The sequence below is a fragment of the Mesoplodon densirostris genome, chromosome 9 (assembly GCF_025265405.1).
Source record: "Mesoplodon densirostris isolate mMesDen1 chromosome 9, mMesDen1 primary haplotype, whole genome shotgun sequence".
NCBI classification, from domain to species: domain Eukaryota; kingdom Metazoa; phylum Chordata; class Mammalia; order Artiodactyla; family Ziphiidae; genus Mesoplodon; species Mesoplodon densirostris.
The window spans coordinates 40,049,197-40,071,477 of record NC_082669.1 but is presented as its reverse complement, the minus strand read 5'-3'; the positions used below and the strand labels follow the sequence as shown (position 1 = coordinate 40,071,477).

At 37.7% G+C, this 22,281-nt stretch overlaps 1 protein-coding gene across 1 annotated transcript in view; it reads left to right on the top strand.

Moving 5' to 3' along the window:
• ABCB5 (ATP binding cassette subfamily B member 5) overlaps nucleotides 1-22,281 on the top strand; it is a 129,569-nt gene that overhangs the window by 40,619 nt on the left and 66,669 nt on the right. The window contains 9 exon segments of the mRNA XM_060107705.1: nucleotides 2,399-2,523; nucleotides 2,604-2,781; nucleotides 4,123-4,194; nucleotides 4,196-4,240; nucleotides 4,775-4,843; nucleotides 5,072-5,113; nucleotides 7,411-7,536; nucleotides 8,824-9,027; nucleotides 20,732-20,902. Of these exon segments, the coding sequence (XP_059963688.1) occupies nucleotides 2,399-2,523; nucleotides 2,604-2,781; nucleotides 4,123-4,194; nucleotides 4,196-4,240; nucleotides 4,775-4,843; nucleotides 5,072-5,113; nucleotides 7,411-7,536; nucleotides 8,824-9,027; nucleotides 20,732-20,902 (1,032 nt within the window).

Here is a 22,281-nt window from a genome sequence, read left to right as displayed (position 1 = left end):
TGTGCTAATGTATATTTTTATGTAGTATGTAAATCTGTTTCAATTTTTTAAAACAAACTTTGTATTTACATTTAAATTATATTTTTAGCCCTGTTATACTGTATTAATCTTAATCTCTTTACAAGATATTAATCTATTTACAGCCTGGTTTTGAAACCAATGCTCTTTGTGCAAGGCAAAATATATATATCTCTGCCAATATAGTTCTACCAATGTGTATACCCATTTTCTAGATTGGAGGCACAGTGCATTCTTAAGAGATGGAGTTTTGTTTTGTTTCAGGGTTTTTTTGGAGTTTAAAATTTTTCAAAGCCAGTTGTTCTTTATGGAAGTCAAAGCCATAAAATTCACTGAGTTTATTTGCTAGCAACATACAAATTCAACCAAACAAGAATTTTCAGCAATAAAAATATTCTGTTTGAATAATTCCTTCAAAATAGACTTGGGTGTATAGACAGCAGATCTTTATTTAGTGTGGCTTCTAGTGTTGACCTTGTAACCCTTGTCAAAATCTTCATCCCCAGCTTATTTGAAATGAGGACCCCCTCAGTAGGAAGATTACCCACAGTATGTTACTAAAATCAGAGCCTTAACTGCCCAAGAAGTGAAGTAGACAATGAGTTTTTTTTTTTTTTTTTTTTTTTTTTCGGTATGCGGGCCTCTCACTGTTGTGGCCTCCCCCGTTGCGGAGCACAGGCTCTGGACGCGCAGGCTCAGCGGCCATGGCTCACGGGCCCAGCCGCTCCGCGGCATATGGGATCCTCCCAGACCGGGGCACGAACCCGTATCCCCTGCATCGGCAGGCGGACTCTCAACCACTTGCGCCACCAGGGAGGCCCGACAATGAGTTTTAAAAGAACAGCAGTGGGGAAACTAAGGTCTGCTACTGTTGTTAACTAATTGCAAGTAGGATGCAAGTAAAGTCAAAATTATCTAAATGACTAAAGAAGCCAGGCTGGATGGTTTCTAGCATCCTTCAATTCAATTTAATTGGGCAAATACATATTGAATACTGGCTATGTACAAGGTTTTTTGCTATGTGCAGCTTCCCCTCCAGTGATAGCTGTCTTTATTAAGTGAATTCAGTAAATAATGAGTATTACTCAGTTTATATTACCTTCTGCTTTAACAAACATCTATGCATGTCTTACATAAAATTAGTTCCACTTATGTGGAATGTATTTTGAAAATGGATAGATTTGTTATATGAGCAAGCTGTAGTTATAGACTCACAACTCTGAAGACAATTTCCTTTCTTCCTTTCATTGAACTCTTATGCTAATTACTAAATTAAATCCTTTACCAATTAAAGGAATAGTAAGTGGGGTGTATAATAAAGAAAAGCACATTATGATCAAAATTTATGATAAATCTGGTAAACCTGACTAATATCACCAAGAATGATAGTCTCCTCTCTCACTCTATCTCCCCCCCCGCTCAAATCTCACATTTTACTATGTGGTGATACAGCGTTTACTAGGCAGGCTGCATTATGTAGTATTAGTTTCAGGAGTCATATTCCTCTTCCTGCCACAACTCTGTGACTCATACTCTCTGGAAGTCTTGTTTTTTACATAATAACAAATCAAATCAAGTCACATCAGGCACACTGATTTCCAGGGTGCACATAAGAAGAACTGTGTCCCTAATATCCTTCTCCAAATCAAATTTTTCCAAATTGTATTAATATAGATACTCATTTTCTAAGCTCTTAAAAGCACAGAGAAAAAACAGTGAAGCTCTATTAGAAGGAAAAATAGAGATTTAGACTCTAGGTTACATTAAGCTAAGCTTGTTCACTGCGGTGAGACTTTAAAAAGTCAATATCTGTGACCATTGGTTTCCTCATTTGCAAACTGATGGGGTTAGAATAAGTGATAAGTACCTTTTCAATAGTAAAATTTTGTTATTCTAGATTCTACCTGAATTGAATTCTCTGCACCTTGTTACTACCCCAGGTTATTCTTTTTTTTTTTCTGATAATCAATCACACTTTAATTTTTACTGGGGTATAATTTACAATGTTGTGTTAGTTTCATGTGTAAAGCAACGTGAATCTGTTATACATATACATATATCCACTCTTTTTTAGCTTCTTTTCCCATATAGGCCAGTACAGAGTATCGAGTAGTGTTCCCTGTGCTATACAGCAGGTCCTCATTAGTTATCTATTTTATATATAGTAGTGTGTATGTGTCATTCCCAATCTTCCAATTTATCCCTCCCCTCCCCTTCCCCCTTGGTAACCATAAGTTTATTTTTTATCTGTAACTCTATTTCTGTTTTGTAGATAAGTTCATTTGTTGCCTTTTTTTAGATTCCACATATACGTGATATCATATGATATTTGTCCATCCCAGGTTATTCTTTGGTTAATTGTGGTCTTTGTTTATTACAGATAGTTATCTCATTGTCCAGTAAGGAATTAAATGCTTATTCCAAAGCTGGGGCTGTAGCAGAAGAAGTCTTGTCATCAATCCGAACAGTCATAGCCTTTGGGTCCCAGGAAAAAGAAATTCAAAGGTCTGTGCCTTTAATTATGATAATATCTGCTTGGTTTTATTTTCCCCCAAGGCTATTATATTGTGTTTTGTCTTTTTAAGGTACACACAGAATCTAAAAGATGCAAAGAAAGTTGGCATGAAAAAAGCTATAGCTTCGAAACTCTCTCTTGGTGCTGTGTACTTCTTTATGAATGGAACCTATGGACTTGCTTTTTGGTATGGAACCTCCTTGATTCTTAGTGGAGAACCTGATTATACCATCGGAACTCTTCTTGCTGTAAGTCTTATTCGAGAACAAAGGTAACTGGCCTAGATAATCTTTTCTTACCTAGAATTTATTAAATATTTCTCTTTGAATGACTGAATGTTTGAAGATGAGTGTTTTTAATAAACAAATATTTGTTTCCTTCAAATGATTTGTATACACCTTTAAATTATAGTTATATATTGGCAGGATTTACTCATCCTGCATGGTTAGTGTCTTCTAAAAGCATGATGTTTTTTAAAGAATCATAATTGAATTCTCCACTGGGAGATAGAGTTGTCTTAATCCAGAAGTCAAAAAGACCAGCCTCTAGTGAGACTGCTTCCTTTCCATCTTGCTGAGATAAGAGAGCGCTCTACATTCACCTTGCTAAATGTTTTCTTCTGGAAATATTCTGTAGACTGGAATCTCCTGCTCTTCCTCTGTCCTTTCAGCATACAATAATGTTAAAAACAGACTATACACAGCTCTGTCCAATATCACAATTTAGAGTTTTTTAAACTCTTAATGGTTATACATTAAATTGTAATTTTTTCAGTTATGCTCCCAAGTTTCAATAATAAACAGATCAGCTCAGGATTAAGAACCATTTGTCTTGCTGAACTAAATTGATATTGTCTGTATACTTTAGTCCTCATTTGGCCTTCCCATTGTATGTAGATTTCTTTTCTGTCAACTAAAGTCATCTTTTGAACTTGAGACTTTCATTTTTAAGTCTTTAAGCTATTCATTTATTTCTGATAAATGAAACTTGAGCATGAGGAATTTTTAGCACATCTTTTCTCCTCAATTTATGTGTGACTATAGGTGTATGACTTGCTAAGCTTTAGCTTCCTCATCTATAAGACAGGGAAAATAACACTTAGCTTGTGGGGTTCTTCGCTTATTTGACTTTTGGCAGAGATGTGTCTGTCTGAAAATGAACAGGTGTCCACTAATATAAGAATTCAGAAAAGTTTGGGAAAAAATAGTACAGCATCTCTAAGACAATGAAATCTATAATATCCTTTTCTTTAAAGTTAAGGAGTTAACCAGCATGCAGGGAAGTACAGCTCACCTCCTTACCCACCCAGGTTCATGTATGTTCAGCACTCCTCAGTAAGCAGATTTTTCTGCTCAGCTTCCCAACAGGTAATAACGACAAGATTAGGGGACAATTAGAAGTCGTTCAACATTAGGAAAAGGCCAACTGCACTTGGATTAACTAATATTTCCTTTATATTCGGCAGCATCTTCCATTCTTTCCTACCTAATTTCTCTAATATACCTCTGAGTCTCAATCAAGTATACACTTCATTCTCTTGTCCCTCTTATATAACTGTAAAGGATAAATATTATTTTTTGTTCCTGTAGGTTTTTATTAGTGTAATCCATAGTAGTTATTGCATTGGAGCAGCAGCCCCTAGCTTTGAAACCTTCACTATATATAGCTAGAGGAGCCACCTTTAATATTTTCCACATTATTGGTAAGGTAAGACTCCTAACAGCCTTGAAAGATAACTATCATTACTGCAAGAAGGAAACCAAAAAACAGGCACTTTCATTTCACTTAAACAAAAAGATGGGCAAAATCCATGTTGCCCAATTGGCTATGGAAAGACAGTTTTTTTTTTTTTTTTTGGTAGTACGCGGGCCTCTCACTGTTGTGGCCTCTCCCGTTGTGGAGCACAGGCTCCGGACGCGCAGGCTCAGCGGCCATGGCTCACGGGCCCAGCCACTCCGCGGCATGTGGGATCCTCCCAGACCGGGGCACGAACCCGTGTCCCCTGCATCGGCAGGCGGACTCTCAACCACTGTGCCACCAGGGAAGCCCAAGACAGATTATTTTAACTCTTCAACAAGGAGATTGTATTTTATTGAAACCTTCATATCTAACTCAATGTACTTCGAAAGCAGAAAGGAGAACACTGTAAAAAAAAAAACCCATCTTTAAACTACTTTTAGGACATAGAGAGTGTCAGCCTAGTTTCTCTAAGATTTATAATGTCCTCTTTGTTTTTCCAAGAAACCTGCTATAGATAAGTTTTCAACAACAGGCTATAAATTGGAATGCATAGAAGGAAATGTGGAATTTAAAAATGTTTCTTTCAGGGGCTTCCCTGGTGGTGCAGTGGTTGAGAGTGCGCCTGCCGATGCAGGGGACACGGGTTCGTGCCCCGGTCCGGGAAGATCCCACATGCCAAGGGGCGGCTGGGCCCGTGAGCCATGGCCGCTGAGCCTGCGCGTCCGGAGCCTGTGCCCCGCAACGGGAGAGGCCACAACAGTGAGAGGCCCGCGTACAGCAAAAAAACAAAACAAAACAAAAAATGTTTCTTTCAGTTATCCATCAAGACCATCTATAAAAGTAAGTAAAATTTGGGCCTCCCTGGTGGCGCAGTGGTTAAGAGTCCGCCTGCCGATGCAGGGGATACGGGTTCGTGCCCCGGTCTGGGAGGATCCCATATGCCGCGGAGCGGCTGGCCCCGTGAGCCATGGCCGCTGGGCCTGCGCATCCGGAGCCTGTGCTCCGCAACGGGAGAGGCCACAACAGTGAGAGGCCCGCATACCGCAAAAAGAAAAAAAAAAAAAAAAGTAAGTAAAATTTAATTATGAAAATGTACAGTTTTCTAATATTACCTTCCACTGGCTAGGATCTCCTCATATGAGATTGTTTAGGATCACTTTGACCAAGATTTGGCTACTTTGTTTAAAGACTTGAGGGGAGAGAGAGACAGAGAGAGAGAGAGAGGGAGGAAGGAAGAGAGAGAGGAAGGAAAGAAGGAAGGATTAGTAATGGACAAATAACTCTAGAAGAGCTAGTTACATTTTGCAGCCTCTTCTCTATATTGAACTGACTAAAGCATTTTTGACTTCCTGGAATTCCTTCACTCTAGATTTGGGAGCACAGCAAAAATGTCTTGGATTGATGCTGCCACATACTGGTGGTCCCTGGATGTTTTCCCACTCAGCATAGATAACTCATTTGAACTTTCTAAAGTTTCTAACCTGGGGGAATTATGCACATATTGTGTCTTTCCATTATCCCTTTCCTAGGACTTTTACTACACTAGCATTTTTGCCTCAGTTTCTTTCTCTCTCACTTTTACACAGGCACACACACACTCAGCATAAAGTGCATCCTTCTCCCTCTATCATTCAGTCTTTGACAAATTCTTGTAAAAATGTGTCTGTCTCTTCTATTGTCTTCATCCTTTCATCTTATTAGTGTATTTATCTAAAAAGGTAGTTACTGTTAAAGATTGCAAAGAGTACTTCCTAATAAAACACCTGCTTTATAGAAAAAGGATGACATGATTTTAAGTGAAATTGGTAAAATTACTGATGCCATCAACCTTCAATGTCTTTTAAAGTGTCCAAATATCTCCTGCATAATTTGCATCAAAAAAATATGTACCTACTCCTATTTCCTTATTTTTCTCTAAGTCTTTGATTGTTCTTTTTTTCAAAGCTCTTTATTTTTAAAATTTTTGTTACTTAATTACCATTATTGGAATAGTGTTGTCTTCTATCATTTTTCTTAACATAAATAGAGCATTTTAATTCCATTTTGCAACTACATTTGGGTTGGCTTCGTGAAGACTTAAGAACCGATTTTGTCGTTTCATTGTATGGGTTTTAAACAAGTATTTTTTAAATGAACATTTGAAACATAGGCTTTTTTGTTAACTTGAAAAATAAATAATTACCTGCCCCAAAAGTCCACCCACTTTAAATAAACAAAACACAGATTCTTCCAAAGAAAGAACAGATGCGAATTCTAGAGTAAAAGTGCAGGTGGGAGAGGAGGTGCTCTCACTGGGGGTCCCTGATTTGTCACCTCCTTTAGAGGATTTTTCTTTGCTTGGCCCTTTGAAGCTTTTACATTTGGTTTGTTTACAGAGTCTCTTTCTTTACAAATGAGGAGATCAAAGTGAAAGAATCCAAGGGGATATTCCCATGTTTTGGGAAAATGTAAGCAAAGATAGGTGAGAGTTTCTCAACAGGATTACTGTTGTCATTTTGGGAAGGTAATTTTTTGTGAGGTTTCTGTCATATTGCAGGTCCCTGGGACACTAAATGCTGGTAACAACCCCCAGTTATTGAGAAAATTGTAAAAGTACTCCCCCTAAGTTGAAATGTCCCTGTGAGATCCACCGCTAGAAAAAGAGGCTTTCTAGTGGTGAAATCCTATTCGTGGGAGTCGCTAAGAAGTCTGCCAATTGTTTTAGTTTGGAGTCTATTTTGCAACAATGTTACATATATTCTAAGAAAGAACTTCCTTAAATAGCCCACAGGGATATCTGGCAAGATTTCATTCAATTGTTGCAAGTTAGAAGATATAACTTTCACTAACTTGGTAGTCATGAAATTCACATAAATTATTTCGGTTGAAAATATGAAAAAACGGTTCCTATGGCTAGTTAATAATCTTTAAGTACTCAATTTAGATATCCTCTTTATATAGAGAGATGTTTAGCGTTTTTCTCCAAAATTTTGTAGGTTATAATACACATACATGAAACAAACGTAATAAGATCTAAATTTGTTTTTAAGTGCCAAAGAATTTTTTCCTGTTTATAATTATACATTATATTTCTGAAGATAGGTAAATCATATTCTTATCCTAGTTTTATGGAATTTCCCCCCCATACTTTCCAATAGATTCTGAAAGGTCTGAATCTCAGAATTAAGTCTGGAGAGACAGTAGCCTTGGTTGGCCCCAATGGCAGTGGGAAGAGTACAGCAGTCCAACTTCTGCAGAGGTTATATGATCCTGATGATGGCTTTGTAAGTGCAACTAGCAAGATCACACGCAGTCCACACGATGAGATTTGGAAATTCCACCTATTACAGAAAGCTTACAGCTGTGTCAACTTTTAATTTTTAACAGTGAAACTGGGAGAGAAACCATATTGTTTTCTTTCCTGCATATTCATTCATTCAACAAATATTTACTGAGAACCTACAAAGTGCCAGACATTCTTCTAGGTGCTGGGAATACATTGGTGAACAAAGCATAAAAACCTCTCTTCCCTCATCAAGTTTACATTCTAATAGTAGAGACAGACAATAAATAAAATAAGTAAGTTATATAATATGTTAGAAGATAATAAATGCTATAGAGAAAAATAAAATAGTAATTTGTATTATGCAGAACTTATCAAGAATTTCAGTTTCTCAAAACATCCCAAAAGAATCATATCTGTAGAAAATATACTGTCTCATTTTTTTCTATCATCCATATGTTGCACTTAACTTTCTCACCCTTGTAAACAGCATAGAGAACAAGACTATGATAGTCACAGAAGCATAATTCTTAATGCTCCTATTCAGTTTTTCAACTGTTATTTTTAAAAGAAAATCTACTCTTCTAAAACTTAAATTTGATTTCTCAAGTCTTCATTTGGAGTATACTAGACTCATGTATCCATGCTAATATTGAATAAATAAATTACTGGATTAGCATTCCTTACATAAAGCAGTTGCATAGAATATCCATGCCCAGACAGAATACCAGTTGGTGTGAAATACCAGAGTTATAATTATCAAACCTTGGCTTCTGTCATTGGAATATGTTGGGATAATAGGTAATGGTACTATCTATGGAGAAGACAATGTTCATTTAATATTATTTATAGCACTGAATAGAATGCACTTTTACCTTTTGCAGAGGAGTGGGCTGTTGAAGGGAAGGAAGGATGTTTCCTAGAAAAAAAATGCAAAGGTCACATTAGTCTTAAAATAACAAAACTGCAGTTTTTTACTTGTGTTTACATGATAATATTTGTGGCTCCTAGAGTATATATCCTCATAATACCTAATTTGTGGATCGTAGAGTAAAGATTCAGGTAGTTTGGCCAAATTTTAAGTCATTTTTTTAAGGTTTTATTAATTCCCAACTACCAGAAAAAGTCTATTGGCATTATACATGCTATAAATATTTTATCAAAATATAGTCAGTCATTGTTTCCTGAAATAACCTGCTTCTCAGCTTATGTTCTGCAGTAGTAAAAAGGACTCTAACCCAGTGCAGTGAAAGGCATCACAACGTGATTCATTCCTTTGGATTCACAGATCACGGTGGATGGTAACGACATCAGAACTTTAAATGTGCAGCATTATCGAGAACATTTTAGAGTGGTCAGCCAAGAGCCTGTTTTGTTTGGGACCACCATTAATAACAATATTAGATATGGACGAGATGGCGTGACTGATGAAGACACTGAGAAAGCAGCAAAGGAAGCAAATGCTTATGATTTTATAATGGAGTTCCCCATGGTAAGTACACTATGTAGCCTATATCCTTAGCTTAAGTGTAAAGCACTGAAATATTCCAAAATAAGTTAAATAACAATAACATCTACAGAGTAGGGGGAGTGTGATTAATTTTTGCATTGTCCTAGGTGACACATCTGAAAATGAGAGAGCATGGTAACAACCAAAAGAAGAAATACATCCTTGAAAGGTCCAATTTTTAATCTGTTTAGTTCTTACTTGTTCTCACTGCAAATGGAAAAGGAAAAAATAACGGATATGTTAAAATATAACAAAGAAATATGAAACAAAATCATCAGTGCAAGCTGAGGGATAGCATGTATCTGCAAAAATGTTGGTTTGCAACGCCATCTTGTGGCTAAGTGTGGGAATGTCACACACAGTGTTCAGATCGGTTCTGTGATAAGGCAAAGGAAAAATACCATTGACTTTAGAAGTACATGGAGCTAATATTGGACAAGACATGTGAAATGATAGTTGGAAAGAGATACAGTAAACTATAATTTTGGGTATTAGGACATATAGGATCCTAATGGCTATTTAAAATTGATAGAGAGCTCTAAAAATATTTCTATTTCTCGAAGTATTTGTTCATCAGCATCCTCTGAAATTGTTGTGGGGAGCACCTCGTGAAATATGAAAGGATGAGATTTGAAATTAAAAACACAAATAAAATGCCAACATCCCAGAAGGCAACCATAACAAAAAAAGTTTGTTTCAATGAAATTAAAAACACAAATAAAATGCCAACATCCCAGAAGGCAACCATAACAAAAAAAGTTTGTTTCAATGGATATATTTTACAAACTACACTCCATAGGTCATAATAATTTTGTTCTCTTTTGTTTATTTCATAAAAACTTATGTTTGCCATTCATTACCACGTATCCCCATTATTTAGGGTCATAATTAGGACAGAAAACATTAAAGGCTTGAGGTCATTCTTTGCTGTGTGGTTTGGGAAAACAAAGACTTCTTTTCTTTGACCTTTTGACACTTGCAGTGACTTCCTTTCCTCAAAACACCAACGATCTTCAGTTTCCCACCTGGAATTAGAAAGTTTTCTGGTGCCTCTTAAGTCATTCCCTATAAGTTATGACTTGCTTTTACTAAAAGTCCAATATTTACACAAAGATGTCCCTTGCTATAAATCTAATAGTAAATTCTAAACGTATAATCCAAAGAACAAATTAAAGATGCTGGGTTATTATGATAGAAACTAAATTCCACAGCCATGGTTAACCAGGGAAATAGAATAAGCATAATAATAAATAAAAGTTACATAAGTGGTTAATTCGTATAGGTGAAAATTTAGGGAAAGCTATACTCAGAAATAAATACCATTACTCCTTCTATGATATACACAAATTTTTGAATTAATATATTAGGATTAACTGATACTTGCTAGCCTTTTCCCATAAACAGCCATAAAACTGGCCAAAATATATGAGACATAGGACAATTGTTGCCAAGCACTGGATAAGAGGTATCACAAAACTGTGATTCCTGAGAGAAAGGAAACTCATTAAGAAAGTCCATGAATTTTCAGCATGCTTCCTGGGAACAAATTTCTGACCATATCTCTGTAAAATGGAATCCAGAGAGAACATGGCAGTCCCACTGAGCTAAAAGGCAGAGATAGAATTTCAGGGCAGCTTAAGCAACTGGAGAGGCAAAATGAGAGAGCTGTGGACATGAGGTAGGGGGCAGAAGTCCATGTAGGCATCCCTTGGGAATCCTTCTCTGAGGATAAGATGACCCGTGGCTTACCAGAGAGCAGCTGCTACAAAGCCGAGAGTAGAGCAGAGATAGTAGAAGTCAAGCAGTATAGTGGAGATGTTGAAAACACAACCCAGCCAGAGTGGAGAGGTCACATTAACACCATTTTTAATAACTCAGGCATATAGCTGAGACACCAAAAATAGTCACACCTTAGGGGTAAAGACCACACCTTAGAGTAAGGCTGACTCTAGACCTGCTCTAACAAATCTGAAAACCAAGCCATGACAAGATCCCTAAAGGAGATAGAACTTGGATGTTGGGTCCTGCCAAGTTTTGAGACTTTCTATAGATTAACCCTAACAAAGCATAAAACCAAGATTACATAGTTCAAGATGATCAGTCAATATTTGAATTGCCTATGAGGATAAAAATCAACATTTTCTTCAGAAGAAAACAGAATTCAGAGTCTCTTCAACATTCATGCACAGAATTCAATATATATTCTACAATACCTAGATGTCCAAAGAAATAGGAAACCATGATCCACAGGCAAAAAAAAAAAAAAAAAACTAAATGTTTACGCACTTAAGAAAAACTTCAAAATGAAAGAAAACTGGTACATCTGAAAGGAGAAAGAGACAAATCCACATTTTTAGCTGAAGGCTTTAGTACTTGATAGAACAAGCAGGCAAAAAAATCACTAAGGATATAGATGACCTGAACAATACTATCAACCAATTAGACCTAACTGATATTTATAGAACACTCCACCCAATAACAGCAGAAAACATTTCTCTCAAGTGCACATGGACTGTTCACTGAGATAAGCAATATTCTTTTTTTTTTTAACATCTTTATTGGAGTATAATTGCTTTACAATGGTGTGTTAGTTTCTGCTTTATAACAAAGTGAATCAAGTGTACATATACATATATCCCCATGTCTCCTCCCTCTTGCATCTCTCTCCCACCTGTCTAGGTGGACACAAAGCACGGAGCTGATCTCCCTGTGCTATGCGGCTGCTTCCCACTAGCTATCGATTTTACCATTGGAAGAAAAAACTTATAATTTCAAAGGAAACATGTAAAGTACGTTCTTGGGCCATAATAGAATTAAAATGTAGAAATTGTTAACAGAAATATATCTGGAAAATCCACAAATATTTGAAAATTAAAGAACCTACTTCTACATAACCTATGGCTCAAAGAGGAAGTTTCAAGTAAAATTTAAAACTATTTTGGGGCCTCCCTGGTGGCGCAGTGGTTGAGAGTCCGCCTGCCGATGCAGGGGATACGGGTTCGTGCCCCGGTCCGGGAGGATCCCATATGCCGCGGAGCGGCTGGGCCCGTGAGCCATAGCCGCTGAGCCTGCGCATCCGGAGCCTGTGATCCGCAACAGGAGAGGCCACAACAGTGAGAGGCCCACGTACCGCAAAAAAAAAAAAACTATTTTGAAGTAAATAAAAATGAAAATGCAAGATATCAGTATTTGTGGAATACCGTTGATCCTTGAACAACATGAGTTTGAACTGTATGTGTTCACTTATACATGGATTCCTTTTTCAATAAATACATACTGTAGTACTACACGACCCACAGCTGGTTGAATTCAAGAATGTGGACACAGAGGACCGACTGTAAAGTTATACTTGGTTTTTGACTGCACGGGAGTTGGTGCCCCTAACACCTACATTGTTCAAGCATCAACGTACAGTTAAAGCACTGCTTTAATAGAAACTTACAGCATTATGTGCTTACTTTAGAAAAGAAAAAGATCTAAAATCTGTAAACTAAGTTTCCACCTTGAAAAACTAGAGTAAGAAGAGCAAATCAAACCCAAAGCAAGTACAAGAGAAATAATAAAGACTAGAGCAGAAATCAGTGAAATCAAAACCAGAAAAACATTAGAAACAGTCATTGAAACCAAAAGCTGTTTCCTTAAAAGATCAATAAAATCAGTAAAACTGTAGGAAGCCTGATGAAGAAACAAAAAAAGAGAAGAGAAATTACCAATATCGGGGATCAAAGAAGGTACATCACTATTAATCCCAGAGACATTAAAAGGTTAATACAGGAATACTGTGAACAAAGATATGCCTATAAATTTGCTAACTTAGATGAAGTTCTATTCCTTGAAAGACACAAACTACCAAGACTCACTCAAAGAGAAGTAGATAGATAACGTTAGTAAGACCTATAGCTATGAACAAAATAAACTAGATCTCTAAATAGTAGCAACAACTACAAATAAAATTAAAATTAAAAGTGGCATTCACAATAGCATCAAAAAATATAAAGTAGAATAATGAAAGATCTGTAAATCTTCTATGTACAAAAGGTAGAACATTGCTGAGAGAAATTAAAGGATACCTAAATAGAGAGGAGCTTCAAGATGGCGGAAGAGTAAGACGTGGAAAGCAACTTCCTCTCCACAAATACATCAGAAATACAGCTACATGTGGAACAGCTCCTACAGAACACCTACTGAATGCTGGCAGAAGACCTCAGACCTCCCAAAAGGCAAGAAACTCCCCACGTACCTGGGTAGGGCAAAAGAAAAAAGAAAAAACAGAGACAAAAGAATAGGGACAGAACCTGCACGTGTGGGAGGGAGCTGTGAAGGAGGAAAGGTTTCCATACACTAGAAGCCACTTCATTGGCGGAGACTGTGGGTGGGTGGGGGGAAGCTTTGGAGCCACAGAGGAGAGTGCAGCAACAGGGGTGTGGAGGGCAAAGCGGAGAGATTCCCGCAGAGAGGATTGGCGCCGACCAGCACTCACCAACCTGAGAGGCTTGTCTGCTCACCCGCCGGGTTGGGCGGGGCTGGGAGCTGGGGCTCGGGCTTCGGTCAGAGCGCAGGGAGAGGACTGGCGGCGTGAACACAGCCTGAAGGGGTTAGTGCGCCACAGCAAGCGGGAGGGAGTCTGGGAAGGAGTCTGGAGCTGCCGCAGAGGCAAGAAACTTGTTCTTGCCTCTTTGTTTCCTGGTGCGCGAGGGGAGGGGATTCAGAGCGCCGTTTAAAGGAGCACCAGAGACAGGCGCAAGCCACGGCTATCAGCGCGGACCCCAGAGACGGGCATCAGATGCTAAGGCTGCTGCTGTCACCACCAAGAAGCCTGTGTGCGAGCACAGGTCACTATCCACACCACCCCTCCCGGGAGCCTGTGCAGCCCGCCTCTGCCAGGGTCCCGGGATCCAGGGACAACTTCCCCGGGAGAACGCACGGCGCGCCTCAAGCTGGTGCAACGTCACGCCGGCCTCTGTCGCCGCAGGCTCGCCCCGCTTCCTTGCTCCTCCCTCCGCCGGCCTGAGTGAGCCAGAGCCCCTGAATCAGCTGCTCCTTTAACCCCGTCCTGTCTGAGCGGGAACAGACGCCCTCCGGCGACCTACACGCAGAGGCGGGGCCAAATCCAAAGCTGAGCCCCGGGAGCTGTGCGAAAAAAGAAGAGAAAGGGAAATCTCTCCCAGTAGTCTCAGGAAGAGCGGATTAAATCTCCACAATCAACTTGATGTACCCTGCATCTGTGGAATACCTGAAGAGATGACGAATCATCCCAAATTGAGGAGGTGGACTTTGGGAGCAAAGATATATATTTTTTCCCCTTTTTCTCCTTTTTCAAGTGTGTATGTGTATGCTTCTGTGTGTGATTTTGTCAGTACAGCTTTGCTTTGACCATTGGTCCTAGGGTTCTGTCTGTCGGTTCTTTGGGGGTTTTTTTACTTAAAATTTTTTTTCTTAATAATTATTTTCGGGCCTCCCTGGTGGCGCAAGTGGTTGAGAGTCCGCCTGCCGATGCAGGGGATACGGGTTCGTGCCCCGGTCTGGGAGGATCCCATATGCCGCGGAGCGGCTGGGCCTGTGAGCCATGGCCGCTGAGCCTGCGCGTCCGGAGCCTGCGCGTCTGGAGCCTGTGCTCCGCAACGGGGGAGGCCACAACAGTGAGAGGCCCGCATACCGCAAAAAAATTAAAAAAATAAATAAAATAAATAAAAATAATTATTTTTTCTGCTTTAATTTATTTTAATTTATCTTCGTTCCTTCTTTCTTTCTATTTTTTCTCCCTTTTATTCTGAGCTGTGTGGATGAAAGGCTCTTGGTGCTCAAGCCAGGCATCAGGGCTCTGCCTCTGAGGTGGAAGAGCCAAGTTCAGGACACTGGTCCACAAGAGACCTCCCAGCTCCATGTAATATCAGATGGCAAAAATCTCCCAGAGATCTCCATCTCAATGCCAAGACCCAGCTTCATTGAATGACCAGCAAGCTACAGTGCAGGACACCCTATGCCAAACAACTAGCAAGACAGGAACACACCCCATCCATTAGTAGAGAGGCTGCCTAAAATCATAATAAGGCCACAGACACCTCAAAACACACCACCAGACGTGGACCTGCCTACCAGCAAGACAAGATGCAGCCTCATCCACCAGAACACAGGCACTAGTCCCCTCCACCAGGAAGCCTACACAACCCACTGAACCAACCTTAGCCACTGGGGACAGACACCAAAAACAACGGGAACTATGAACCTGCAGCCTGTGAAAAGGAGACCCGAAACACAGTAAGTTAAGCAAAATGAGAAGACAGAAAAACCCACCGCAGATGAAGGAGCAAGGCAGAAACCCACCAGACGTAACAAATGAAGAGGAAATAGGCAGTCTACCTGAAAAAAAATTCAGAATAATAATAGTAAAGATGATCCAAAATCTTGGAAAGAGAATAGAGAAAATACAAGAAACATTTAACAAGGACCTAGAAGAACTAAAGAGCAAACAAACAGTGATGAACAAGACAATAAATGAAATTAAAAATTCTCTAGAAGGGATCAATAGCAGAATGACTGAGGCAGAAGAACAGATAAGTGACCTGGAAGATAAAATAGTGGCAATAACTACTGCAGAGCAGAATAAAGAGAAAAGAATGAAAAGAACTGAGGACAGTCTCAGAGACCTCTGGGACAACATTAAATGCACCAACATTCAAATTATAGGGGACCCAGAAGAAGAAGAGAAAAAGAAAGGGACTGAGAAAATATTTGAAGAGATTATAGTTGAAAACTTCCCTAATATGGGAAAGGAAATAGTCAAGTCCAGGAAGCACAGAGAGTCCTATACAGGATAAATCCAAGGGGAAACACGCCGACACATATTAATCAAACTATCAAAAAATAAATACAAAGAAAAAATATTAAAAGCTGCAAGGGAAGAGCAACAAATAACATACTAGAAAATCCCCATAAGGTTAACAGCTGTTCTTTCAGCAGAAACTCTGCAAGCCAGAAGGGACTGGCAAGACATATTTAAAGTGATGAAAGGGAAAACCTACAACCAAGATTACTCTAGCCAGCAGGGATCTCATTCAGATTCAACGGAGAAATTAAAACCTTTACAGACAAGCAAAAGCTAAGAGAATTCAGCACCACCAAACCAGCTTAACAACAAATGCTAAGGGAACTTCTCTAGGCAGGAAACACAAGAGAAGGAAAAGACGTACAGTAACAAACCCCAAACAATTAAGATAATGGTCATAGCAACATACATATCGATAATTACCTTAAATGTAAATGGATTAAATGGTCCCACCAAAAGACATAGACTGGCTAAATGGATACAAAAACAAGACCCGTATATATGCTGTCTACAAGAGACCCACTTCAGACCTAGGGACACATACAGACTGAATATGAGGGGATGGAAAAAAGATATTCCATGCAAATGGAAACCAAAAGAAAGCTAGAGTAGCAACTCTCATACCAGACAAAATAGACTTTAAAATAAAGACTATTACAAGAGACAAAGAAGAACACTACATAATGATCAAGGGATCAATCCAAGAAGAAGACATAACAATTGTAAATATTTATGCACCCAACATAAGAGTACCTCAATATATAAGGGAAATGTTAACAGCCATAAAAGGGGAAATGGACAGTAACACAATCATAGTAGGGGACTTGAACAACTCCACTTTCACCAATGGACAGATCATCCAAAATGAAAATAAATAAGGAAACACAAGCTTTAAATGATACATTAAACAAGATGGACTTAATTGATATTTATAGGACATTCCATCCAAAAACAACAGGATACACTCTCTTCTTAAGTGCTCATGGAGCATTCTCCAGGATAGATCATAACTTGGGTCACAAATCAAGCCTTGGTAAAATTAAGAAAATTGAAAGCATATCAAGTATCTTTTCTGACCACAATGCTATGAGACTAGATATCAATTACAGGAAAAAATCTGTAAAAAATACAAACACATGGAGGCTAAACAATACACTACTTAATAACGAAGTGATCACTGAAGAAATCAAAGAGGAAATCAAAGAATACCTAGAAACAAATGACAATGGAGACACGACGACCCAAAACCTAGGGGATGCAGCAAAAGCAGTTCTAAGAGGGAAGTTTATAGCAATACAATCCTACCTTAAGAAACAGGAAACATCTCGAATAAACAACCTAAACTTGCACCTAAAGCAATGAGAGAAAGAAGAACAAAAAAACCCCAAAGTTAGCAGAAGGAAAGAAATCATAAAGATCAGATCAGAAATAAATGAAAAAGAAATGAAGGAAATGATAGCAAAGATCAATAAAAATAAAATCTGGTTCTTTGAGAAGATAAACAAAATTGATAAGCCATTAGCCAGACTCATCAAGAAAAAAAGGGAGAAGGAAGAAAAGGAAGAAAAATCTACAAACATTAAATGCTGCAGACGGTGTGGAGAAAAAGGAACCCTCTTTCACTGTTGGTGGGAATGTAAATTGGCACAGACACTATGGAGAACAGTATGGAGGTTCCTTAAAAAACTAAAAATAGAACTACCATACGACCCAGCAATCCCACTACTGGGCATATACCCTGAGAAAACCATAATTCAAAAAGAGTCATGTACCAAAATGTTCATTGCAGCTCTATTTACAATAGCCAGGACGTGGAAGCAACCTAAGTGTCCATCGACAGATGAATGGATAAAGAAGATGTGGCACATAATATACAATGGAATATTACTCAGCCATAAAAAGAAACGAAATTGAGTCATTTGTAGGGAGGTGGATGGACCTAGAGTCTGTCCTACAGAGTGAAGTAAGTCAGAAAGAGAAAAACAAATACCATACACCCGTATACTAACACATATATATGGAACCAAAAAAAAAAAATGCTCATGAAGAACCTAGGGGCAAGACGGGAATAAAGATGCAGACCTACTAGAGAATGGACTTGAGGATATGGGGAGGGGGAAGGGTAAGCTGTGACAAAGTGAGAGAGTGGCATAGACATATATACACTACCAAACGTAAAATAGATAGCTAGTGGGAAGCAGCCGCATAGCACAGGGAGATCAGCTGGGTGCTTTGTGACCACCTAGAGGGGTGGGATAGGGAGGGTGGGAGGGAGGGAGACGCATGAGGGAAGAGATATGGGAACATATGTATATGTATAACTGATTCACTTTGTTATAAAGCAGAAACTAACACACCATTGTAAAACAATTATACTCCAATAAAGATGTTAAGAAAATAAAAAATAAAGAATACCTAAATAAATAGGATGTACCTTATTCGTTGATTTAGAGATTGAATATTTTTAAAGGTATGGATTCTCCCCAGATCGATCTATAAATTTAATGCTATTTCAATCAAAATCCCAGCAGTCTTCTTGCATGTGCAGAAATCAACATGCTGATTACAACATTTATTTGAAAATTTAAAGGACCAAGAATAGTCAAAACAATTTTGATAAAAGAACAACAAAGCTGGAAGACCTACAATAGCTAATTTTAAGAAAGCAATTAAGACAGTGGTAAAAAAAAAAAAAAAAAAGACAGTGGTAATGACATAACAATGGACTTGTAGGTCAGCAGAACACAATAGAGAGTCTAGAAATAGACTCACACATACCTAGTCAATTGATTTTTGACAAGGTCAATGTAAATCAATGGGAGAAAGGAAAGTCTTTTCAACAAATGGTGTTGGAAAAATTGGATATCCATATGGGAAAAAGAAAATAAAAAGAAATGTGGCCCTTACCTCATACTATATACACGTATAATTTGCCATGAATCTTAGACCAAATGTAAAAACTTAAGCCATAAAACTTCAGAAATAAAAACTTAGGAGAAAATCTTTGTGACCTTAAGCTAGGCAAAAATTTCTGGGAAAGCACTTACTATTTAAAAAAATGATAAACTGGGCTTTATTGAAATTAAAACCTTTTAAAAGACACCATTTAGAAAATAAAAAGGCAAGACACAGAGTGAAAGAAAATATCCAATACACAGACCTGACAAAGGATATGCACCCAGAATATATAAAGAACTTTGCAAAATGGTAATTAGACCAAAAGCTAAAATAAAATAAAAACTGGAAAAAAGCTTGAACAGACATTTCACCAAAAAATAATCAAATGAGAAAATATACATGAAAAATATTCAACATTATTAGTCACCAGGGAAATCCTAAGTAAAACCACAATGAGATAATTTCACATTCAATAGAATGGCCAGAATTAAAAGGAATAACAATGATAACTTCTGGTTAGGATATAAAGCAATTGGATCTCTCTTTCATTCTGAATAAAGTGAAATTGGTACAATCGTTTTAGAAAGAAATTTGACAGTTTACTATAATGTTAAACATAACACTTATGACTCAGCATTCTATTCCTACATATTTTTCCGAAAGATATGAAAATATGACTACAAGAATGTCATGTACATGAATGTTCATAACAGCTTTATTCATAATATTCAAAAAGTGGAAATAACCCAAATGTTCATCAGCAGCTGACTGTATAAACAAATTGTGATTTATATGTTGTTGCCAGATGAAATACAGAATTTTCAGTAAAATTTGAATCTCAGATAAACAATAATTTTTAGTATAAGTATATCCCAAGTATTATATGAAATATACTAAAAAAGTATTCCATTGTTTACCTGAAAATCAAAATTAACTGAGCTCCATGGTTCTTGGTGTGTTTTTGTTTTTGCTAAATCTGGCAACCCAAGATAGATGCACATTGTGAATAAATAGGAGTGAATTACTGATACACACAACATGGATGAATCTCAAAAATATTATGCTAGATAAAAGAAAACAGACCAAAAAAGTACACAATGAAATTATATCAAGGCTGCAGGATACAAGATCAATATACAAAAGTCACTTTTCTATATACCAACAATGAACAAGTAGAATTGGACATTAAAAACACAATACCATTTATATTAGGACTCCAAGAAATGAAATACTTAGGTATAAATCTAACAAGATACATACATGATTTATATAAAGAAAACTACAAAACTCTGACAAATAAAATCAAAGAATTAAATAAATGGAGAGATAGTCCATATTCATGGAAAGGAAGGCTCAATATTGTCAAAACGTCAGTTCTTCCAACTTGATCTATAGATTCTATGCAATCTCAATAGAAATCCCAGCAAGTTATTTTGTGGATATCAACAAACTGATTCTCAAGTTTATGTGGAAAGGCAAAAGACAAAGAATAGCCAACATGGTGTTGAAGAAGAACAAAGTTAAAAGACTACACTATCCAACTTTCCCAGACTTATTATAAAGCTACAGTAATCAAGGCAGTACAGTATTGGTGAAAGAAAAACAATTAGATCAATTCAACAGAGTCCAGATAGTGTTTATTTTAAAGATACCAGTGCATTCTAAAAATGTCTTTAAAACTTTGAAAATCAGTTCAGATTATTATTAATCTTCCTTAAAATCCTTGATTATCCTATGTTCTCATGTCTTTTAGTCCTAGCCAAATTTTTCTTAGGGCTTCTCGTCACTACACTCTTTTAAAATAGTTGTTTGTTTTTACAAAGAACAAATCATAAGTCAATACCAGCCAGGCTGAAGTAGAGATTAAGCTGGCATTAAAACACAACTGTGATTGCCATTTCCTGTTCTAATCATCTAACCATGCTGCCTTCTGTTTCTGTTTTCTTTCCTATTTTTCATTAGAAATTTAATACCTTGGTAGGGGAAAAAGGAGCTCGAATGAGTGGAGGACAGAAACAGAGAATCGCAATGGCTCGAGCTTTAGTTCGAAACCCGAAGATTCTGATCTTAGATGAGGCTACTTCTGCCCTAGATACAGAAAGCAAATCAGTGGTTCAAGCCGCACTGGAGAAGGTAAGTGAGAAGATTCATTTATTATTTTCATATTCCTGGTTCAGCATTATTTTTAAATACAAGAAAGTATGGCTCCGTAGCAGATTATTTATTAATTTCACAGCCCTCCTTAAGGTATGGATGCAGTGATTTGGAGGAAAGAACAAGATGCTATACTTAGTGTTAAAAATATATATGAGGCTCATATCCAAGCAAGCATCCCATATATACCTCCATTCCAACAGTTCTGCACTTTCCACGTCCCCAGTAATTCCACACCCCTACCACTATCACAACTATAATCGCATCCACCCTTTGTCTCTTCCATATACACCCGTGGGATTTTCTTCTCTGGCCATTTTTTCCTCTTTGGGCAACCCCAGAGTACTCATTTTAACTTAATTTCACTTCAAGTGGAGAAGCATACAGTGTGGTTTGCCTTGACCTTGAACCATCCTCCTTCAACAGCCCTGGGGCCTTCACACTGACTTCCTGCTCATTGCAAGCTGTTGCACATGCTTCATGGCCACAATGCAGAGTTGGCCCTTTACCATATTGCACTGCATCAGGGAGGGTAGTTAGTGGTGGTGATATGAAAAGCCACAGAATACTTTTTTCAGTGGCCGAACACTCTTTCAAATCATAACCTTCAAAGTCTTCAGAAGGCTTAATGGAACTTTTTACTTTGTTCTTGTCTGAAAATGGGTTGTGTTTTTCTCTCTAAGAAAATTACAGGCTTTTCTTTTTAAACACTGATTTTGTGTGACCAGAAATGGATACTGGCAGCCAGAGTGCCCACTGCTTATTGAAAAATCTATTATTTACTATTACCAACTTGCAGATCAGATTTTATAAGTTTTTACTGTTGTTTCCATCTCAAATGATGAGAGTGCCACATGTTGCTCATGATATTTCTTATTTTCATAAAATAAGCAAGTGATATGAAAATCCATGTTCATTGTGGACACTTTGCCAATTTGGTTCATTTTGGTGAAGAAGAAACGATGATTCCCTCAAAAGCATGTCTCATACTTTATTCATTTTTTTATACTTAGTAACTAGGACAGGGCTCTATTTATAGAATACACTCAAACTGTGTTTACTTACGGTGATGTTTAGTTACTTAGGGCTTGAATGTACTGAAAAATGATTACACTTAACCATCTCAAATTACAGTTTTTCTAGTTTTATTGAGATATAATTGATATACATAAGATTTTTAAAAAATACTGTAATAGGCTGTGAAGTTGTTTAGAGGTTAAATGTTGTACCCATTGTCTTTTCATCCAATATGTTAATCACTTCAGGCAATCAAAACTTGTTCAGACTTTTAAAATAAACAGTTGCTTAGTGACATGATAAACTAAAAATATTTTTTTCCTACTGGTTGAAATGAAATC